Source organism: Epinephelus moara, chromosome 23 (assembly GCF_006386435.1).
Source record: "Epinephelus moara isolate mb chromosome 23, YSFRI_EMoa_1.0, whole genome shotgun sequence".
Lineage (NCBI taxonomy): Eukaryota > Metazoa > Chordata > Actinopteri > Perciformes > Serranidae > Epinephelus > Epinephelus moara.
Window position 1 is genome coordinate 57396 of NC_065528.1, and position 8347 is coordinate 65742.

Consider the following 8347-nt stretch of genomic DNA (forward strand, 5'->3'; position numbering starts at 1 on the left):
CAGGACTATTGGCCTGTTTTTGCAGCTGAGGCAATCTGGCATGGGACTGGACCTTTGTGCAAAGTTTGGTGATTTTTCGCGCATGGGAAGTAGGATTTCCTCAGAAGAAGAAGAAAGAAGAAGAACATGCAGGATAACAATAGGGTCCTGGCAGCTTAAGCTGCCCGGCCCCTAATTATTAGGAATGCACTGGTATGGATTTTTTCAACCCATATAGATAACCGATAATTGCCTGCTTCTCATGTCCGATAACCGATAATTTCACATTTCTGTATTTTAAAAAAACACGTGTATAACCTGTAGTTTATACACACCTGAGGGTAAGAAAGGCTAAGATGTAGTGAGAAAATATCGATGATAAAATATTCCATAGCCCTGACCCAATCAAATCAAACTGACATCACTATTGCTAACACAACAAAAACAAAGAAGAGTTCTGACTCTTCGTACCTGCCAACAATAAACTGCGAAAAAGATGGAGGATTTCCTGGGATATTGTCAAATGACCTCCACTCAAGTCCTTGCCCCCATATAACCCTACACAACAGATCAACATAATAAATACAAGCATGCAAAAGTAAAATGACTTTTAATCAGTATTGAATTTATAGTTAACGGTAGGGAGGGAGATTATGAAGCCAAGTGTTACTGTGTAATTTTTTGGTGTATCAGTAAAGTATGTAAACTACACTGCAGAGTGGAGTCTCCACTAACAGATACAAACAGTGACAGCTGGCTCATATGAACGACTTGAATTCACATCTCAGGTCCGCATTACATCTGGTGTATGAAATGTTTATATCGTCACACTGCACTTTTATAAACACACCCAGGCACCATTTCACCGTCCCATGACAGACTAGCCTTCAACAACCAAGTAGAACAGCAATGCGCTATTTATTAACCTTACACATTAACACTCAGCTCAGACAAACACACGGCTGTGTCTCACAAGCAGCCAGAGAGGTTACAAATAATCGCCAACTGTAGCACCACATGGCTAGCGGTTATTAATAAGTTTAACAGTTGAGCCTTTTAAAACCTTGGTGTTGGATGTCAGCCGCTGCTGCTAATTAGCTCATGCTAACGCTCTGGAGACGGTCCTTCAGTGCTGCGTCTAACCTGTGTCAAGCGGTCAGAGATCTGACCCTCGGTGCAATCCTGTTGTCTTTCTCTGGAACTGTAAAAGACGTCCAAAACGGGACATCTTTTGCCCTCTAGACAGCAAACTGCAGTTATTGTTCTTCTTCTCTGTGTTTATTGGCGGCTCGCAAACCAAGTTTAAAGGTACATGTACCGTCACACACTGTTTCGGGTGTGTAGATGCTGTCCTTGTTTAGTCAATGAAAGTAGCCTGGCTTCATATTATTGGCGCTATTTATCGTCTATAATTTTAATTATCAGAATAATGCATAATTATAAAAATGTCCCATTATTGGCCGATATGTTATCACCCTGATATATATATTGTGCATCCCTACTAATTATGGCAAAACTTCACACAGATGTTTAATACGATATAATGATGAAGTGATGATATTTTATATCCAAAAGGTCGAAGGTCAACTAAACTGTGACATCATAATGTTCTGCATAAAACACTTTTCTAGCCATTAGTCAATGTCATATCTCAGAGACAAATGGGGAGACATATGGTCAGATACTGAATTGGTGACACTAATCTTCAAACTGTGCTGATTGTATAGCTCTTCTGTGCTTTTGTGGGGGAAGATGTGTGTCTGTAAAGCATTCATGTTTTCACAGATATGGATGTAAATGTAATGACCGTGGGGCGGTAATTGATTAATTGATTTTTTTGGGATCAAGGCAGGCTTGATTAAGCTTATGATATGTTTTCTTATTGCATGCGATGGAATCTTCCCAATTAGTTTTCTGTTTGGGGAGTTTTTCCTTATCTGAATTGAAGATGTAAGGACACGTGGTGTTGTATGCTGTACAGATTGTAAGGCCCCTCGTGTAGGGTTGAAACTGCTCATGTCTTCTTTCCAAACTGTCACAGTACAAGGTCACAGTTAAGTGCACGCAGCTGCACACGGAATACATCGTATCTAGACTGATGTACTTAATACGGAAATAAAGTTCACAAGCCCGAGTTCTCCCAGGAAGCTTTATGGCATTCTCAACCTGTAATCTCAGGTTAGCACAACAAGCTGATTGGTGTGTCACCCTGTGACAGAGCAAATGAAACACTGGAGATAGAAGACCCCACTGCTGGTTCCCAGTCCGCCAAACAGCATTGGCAAGAGAGTTGTGTGTAAGGCAAAAGGGTGTGTTGGCATTGCTCCTCCGTCAGAGGTTATGTGAATAGACCCTTTTAAGGTCGACATCACAATGACTTTGTTTTATTAGGTGAAAGTAAAACATGACTCGCCACCACAGGGCTGTAGGCTGCATAGGTGTCTTAAAATGTTGTCTTGTTGTGTTATTGGGAGCAAAATAGAAGGAGTCATGGCTCAAAACTTACATTTTATCGCATACCAGCTGCCACCTTCTGTCAACAAAAACAGACAGCTGTTGTTAAATGCAATGAGACGAAAGGACTGGATGGAGGCGATCATCAAAAATGCTTGCATGTGCAGCGCACACTTCATATCACGTTAGGAAAAAAGTATTTACTGTTGTAGGGATGAATAATGTTATGTGTATTTAGGATTATCATTTCCACCTAATCAGAGATCGGTGAGGTATAAAGAGGAATATTGGATTTCTCTGGAACACTAACTCTATAGAGCATTAGCTAATGTTAGCTTCGATAGCAAAACAAACCAGAGGAAACCGTTCAAGTGTTGTCCTCCTTTGTAAGATTGGCATAGTAATCAACCACAAAGCCGGCCATCCCACCTTCAGCAATTCTGTCAAATCATCCATCCACTGAGTGAGAGCATACTGGTCAGCCAGTAGCATTCGCGGCCCAAGAGAGTGAGTGACCTAACATGGTGCATTTGTAAATTCAATCTGATGCTCTACGCTAAAATGAGAGCCCTGTTGTTTGAAGAAACGGAGCGTTGTATTTCTATATGAATTAACCAACAGTTAAGTTTATCACACATTCACTCCGCTCGACGCTCTGCTGCTCCGTCTCCCCAGACAGAGTGCCACTCCGAGAGTGCGGTGCTCTGGATAACAGAATGGCATATTACAACAGCGCTCCAAATTTATGAACAATCCAGTTTGTGCCAGAGTCCACTCCGGCACTCTGAATGAGTATTTCTGAATGCACTTCCTCTATTGTCTAAAAGAAGCCAACAGAACTTGCTAGCTAGCGCTAGCTAATGTCTGTGGAGAATTGTTGTGTCTCCAGCTAAGCCCCGCCTACAAAAAAATGTCAAACTAACAGTCTAACTAACTGACAGTTAAAGGGTCTATGGAAAAACACAAATCTGCCAATCACCAGGACAAGGAAAAACAAAACAAACTTCTTAAACCTGCTGCTTGGAATAAAATGGGATAAAATAATCACTGAAGGATTTGGCAATTACATTGGCATTTAGCCAAGGCGAAACTAATTTTGACATTCCTTCTAATGCACAAGTTTTATGTTTTATTATTCTTTTTATTCTGTGTTTTCAATGTCATGCCTATTGCGACCTGTTGCCTTTGGGAAATGTTTCTCAGTATCTATACAGTGTTTTACAGAAATTTAGGAAATGTTCCTTATTTTCTTAATGGAAATAATATAGGCCTACCAAATGTTGCCAGTGAGCAAAATGCTCTTAGTCCCCAGCAAGGGAATTTTGTCTGTTTATACACTTGTGTCGTCTGCTGCAAATTTGTGATTTGTGATATTGGGCTATATAAATAAAATTGACTTCTCTTGACTCTTCACCCACTCAGTGACACCTAGCTGTGTCATCTTGGCCAATGTTTTTTTTTTTTTTGTTGTTGTTGTTGGTTTTTTTGTTTTTTCTCAAGCCAGCTTGAAGTGGTGCTGACATTCTCCATGGGACATGCACCACAGGCTTGGTACCATTATGGATTTTATTGGTGTATGGTCGTGTGAAGTCTCATCAAAAGTCAGTACACGGAGGCTCACATGTATAAACACCTATCATTACACTTATCCTACCCTAGGTGAAGTTACTCAGGGTTTGTTTTGAATGTGTTTGCATGCATGAAATTCACTAATAGTCCTTTCCTGTCTCCTGCAGAGTTCTATGAGGAGATCTTGTCACTGGCATTCGGCCTCACCTGTCAGACCATCTCCCCCCAGATGTGGCAGCTTCTAGGTGTCTTGTACGAGGTCTTCCAGCACGACTGCTTCAACTACTTTACAGGTATGTCTTACATGAATGTGCTCACACTCACTCATTAACATTTCAGTCATCTGGGAGATACTCTTTGTTGGTATCTGGTTTCTAGTTTTACCGAACAGGAAATTAAGGATGTTATTGTAAAATTAAAACCTGGAAAAGCAGCAGGAACTGACCGGATCCTAAATGAGTATATTAAAAGTACTGCAAGCATTTTTATGCCATTATATGTTTCTTTATTTAATAAGATCCTTGACACTAGTATTTTCCCTGAGGACTGGGCAGTTGGTCTGATTGTGCTGTTGGGGTCAACATATATTTACCTCACACTGCGGCACCGAAAATGTTGGGAATATAAATTCGGGCTTCACATGGAGGCACCAAATATGTTGGGATTTAATTGGCTATCGGAAGTAATTAATAATTATTATTAATAATTATGTTAAATAATGTGACTCAATTAACATTAAATCACCTCGTGGGGCACCATTTCTGTAAAGGGAAAAATGATAGCCAGTTAAAGATATCAGTCTCTTAAAATACGCTAAACTATTAATTTGGAGTTTTGATTAATAATTAAATTAATGACAACAACCAAAATTAACAGTAACGCCTGAAGGATTTCGGGGTTCTTGACGCAGGTTCTAGGTGCAGTCTTTGTTCGGTCCTTTGTTCCAAAGGTGAAACTCCAAGGAAGCTGGTCACTCAGGGTTTAGCAGAGTTAGACGCTGGGTGCTCACTTAGTTCCTTGTTGCTGGAAAGCTAGTTGCAAACCTTGTGTTTGCAAGAGAGTCCATGATCAATTGCCCACCCTTTAGTGGTTTGGGGAAAGGAGCAAGGGTCTGGGCCTCTGCTGTTCCAGGCCCAGCCAGAAAGAGGTGTTAGCTGTTCAACAGCTGGAGAGCAAGAGAGCGCTTGAAAGGAGCAGGACTTAGCTTAGAGTTTGGTGACATCACAGAGAGGCATGTCACTGTAACAGTACTGTCCAATCAAGTTGTGAGACTTGTGTCTCACTGAGGTGTGAGGTGAGACCTCCTGGAGATGGGTGTCAAATAGCTGTCTTTGTTTGGAAAACAAAGAGCATGCAGAGGAAAAGGCCTTTAAATGCCCAGTGATGATTTTACCAAATGATAAATCATCTGTGGTCCTGTGAATCCCAACAGTGCCAGTCTTTAAGAAAAAAGGTGATGCTGCAGATTGGGATAATTATAGAGGCATCACACTTTTGAGTTGTTTGGGTAAACTATTTACGAATATACTAAACACAAGACTACTTAAGTTCTGTGAGGACAATTCTATCCTGAGGGAAAACCAGGCAGGATTTAGAAAGAGCTATTCCACCACTGATCATATGTTTTGGTTGAAACACGTCATTGATTTATTTTGTTTCAAAAAGAGGAGACTATTCTGTTCCTTTATTGATTACAGTAAGGCTTTTGATTCAGTCTGGAGGGATGCTCTCTGGTATAAATTGCTAAAAGTAGGTGTTAAGGGTAAATTCCTGGACGTAGTAGTGAACATGTATAAAAACATAAAATCGTGTGTTTTTGTAAATGCAATTAAGTCAGAATTTTTTGTAAGTTTAGCAGGTGTTAGGCAGGGTGAAAATTTATCTCCATTGCTGTTTGCACTGTTTATTAATGATTTAGAGGATTACCTGATATGTAATGGCTGTCAGTCTATTAACTTTGATGATGAAATGATTGATAATTATATGCAACTTATGGTACTGTTGTACGCGGATGATACAATTGTCATGTCTACTTCAAAGGAGGGGCTACTTGATGTGTGGTTTCTGTGAGAAATGGAAACTGAAGATCAGTAGCGAAAAAACTAAGGTCACAGTGTTTGGACCCAGAAAAGCTGCCACCAGCAAATTTAAGTTTGTTTGTAATGGAGAAAATTTAGAAGTTGTTCATTGTTTTAAATATCTGGGGATCACTATGAACTATAATGGTTCATTTAAAATTGCTATTGATGAGCTGTATAAGCAGGCGTCTCATGCTATGTATGCCCTCCTTTGTAGAAGTAGAACACATGACCTACCTGTAGATGTCACACTAGACCTCTTTGACAAGTTGGTTTCACCAGTCATGTTATATGCATGTGAGGTTTGGGGATTTGAAAAAATTGATGTGCTAGAAAAACTACATCTCAGATTCCTCAAATATATTCTAAAAGTTAAAACATCAACATGTAATAACATGGTCTATGGAGAGTTGGGGAGGTATCCACTGTGTGTTGCAGTTAAAAAGAGAGTTATCGGCTATTGGGGGAGGCTGATTGAAGGTAAAGAAAGTAAATTAAATAGGATAATGTACGAATGTTTATTTAGACTGTATAATTTAAATGTATTTGTGTCTCCATGGATCCTGCAAACAGTGGCGGAGCCAGAACGTAGGTAATGGGTGGGCCTGCAAAAATTTGGATGGGCCTGATTATTTTTAAAGCTGAGATGTCTGTGGATTTAGTAACAAGAACATACTAAAACATGACTAAAACTGTGTGCCCGCACAAAGCCAGAAATATGCATACGCATTATTTTTCGGCATATTTGTAAAGCCGTGTGACGCTTGATTCTGTTTTATAACTCTCAGTTAATGTACATATTTGGACATATTGATATATTTGATGAAGCCTTATTGTTTTGCTGCTATGAAACAATGACAGACATGTTTTCTCCGTTTACTTAAAGCTATAGTTGGTAATGTTGGAGAGCTAGCAAGATTTGAAAGTGGCACCTCGTCTAAGCTCCACCCCCTGCTCCCCCTCCCGTCAGTGCTCCGTCCAAAGCCACGAGCCCAGACATGCCTGAACGCCCATCCTGCAGTCAGCAGAGCAGAGGAGAGCCGAGTAAAATAACAAATCCCCCCAAAGCAAATAAATAATTACCTGTCCAACAGAAAGACAGCAACCTCTGCATCACTTTTCAGGCCCTTCAGCTCCCTCAGTTGTCTCCACCGTTCAAAAGCTGGACTGCTGTTGATGTCTGGTTTGTCCTCTCACTTTATCCAAAGCCTTTTTCGTCGCAGCCTTTTCTGCCTCTGACTTTCTCTTCTTAGCCTGTTTAGCGGGGCGAGCCGTTACAAGTAACACTGGAAGTGTTGCTATTGGCTGCATTTTCTCTGCCATTGTGCAGCAAACTCCTGCTAACTCAGTATTTCTGCTGAGGAGTGTGCTGAATATTTCCGGCAACGGTGACATGTGATAAGTGCGCGCAGGGAGGAGGGAGGGAGGGACGGAGGGGGGCTCAGGCAATACGAGACATGAAGGCATCTGATTGGTTCTTTCCATTCGCATCGAATGGCAGGGATTGGTCAGAGTTTTTACAGGCCTGCAGCTGCCACAGAGGTCAGATTTTTTTCATTCCTTTTTCTGAACACATTATGTATTGACTACTCTCAGGATGGAAGGACCATTTTACCCAGTATAACAAGAAGTGTTTCTGAACAGGATTACCAACTATGGCTTTAATAGCATAAATATTCACACTACTGCACACGGGGAGACAGAGACCTGCTCTGCTCCAGACACACTCAGCACCTTGGACAGCACGGTGCACCTGACTGTTGTCGCTACAGTTACTAGCCTATAAGGTTAATTCATAAAGACCGCTGGGCTGCGGCATCTTTGGCACTGGAATGAGGCAGGACGTCTTCCATATCACAGGGACCCTCTGGAGGCTCAGGCTCATTTTGAAGACACGATGAAGCACTCCACAGAGCTGTTCGGCGCAGGCTTTGAGAACCCGTGGGCTGACACCATCAGGGCCTACAGCCTTACCAGTGGGGAGTTTGCTCAGCTGTCTCCTAACATGTAGAGGTATAAAGAGTGCAGGTTGAGGAGGGGGAGAGTTGAAGTCCAAAGTGAGAGGAGGGCAGGTAGCATGGGAGCCAGAGGAGGTGTAAGGAGTGGGGGATGGGTGTGAGGGGCTCATCAAGTTGAATGAGGTGCTATCAGGAGGAGGAGGGGGGGGGTCAGAAGTGGTGGTGGCTGGAGACAGTCAGCAGGAGAGCCAACAGGGGCCGGGGCTGCAGTGTCAAACCTATTGAAGAACAGATTTAACTCATTGGCCC

The 8347-nt window shown here is 41.7% G+C and overlaps 1 protein-coding gene across 5 annotated transcripts in view; it reads left to right on the forward strand.

Moving 5' to 3' along the window:
* The window catches only part of ipo8 (importin 8), a 100998-nt gene that overhangs the window by 49403 nt on the left and 43248 nt on the right, over positions 1 to 8347 (forward strand). For all 5 annotated transcript variants that reach the window (XR_007569345.1, XM_050036051.1, XM_050036048.1 and 2 more), the window contains exon 18: positions 4170 to 4295. Coding sequence is in view for 4 of the 5 variants with exons in the window: in XM_050036051.1 (XP_049892008.1) it covers positions 4170 to 4295 (126 nt within the window). In the remaining variant the exon portion in view is untranslated. The remainder of the gene's footprint in view (positions 1 to 4169; positions 4296 to 8347) is intronic.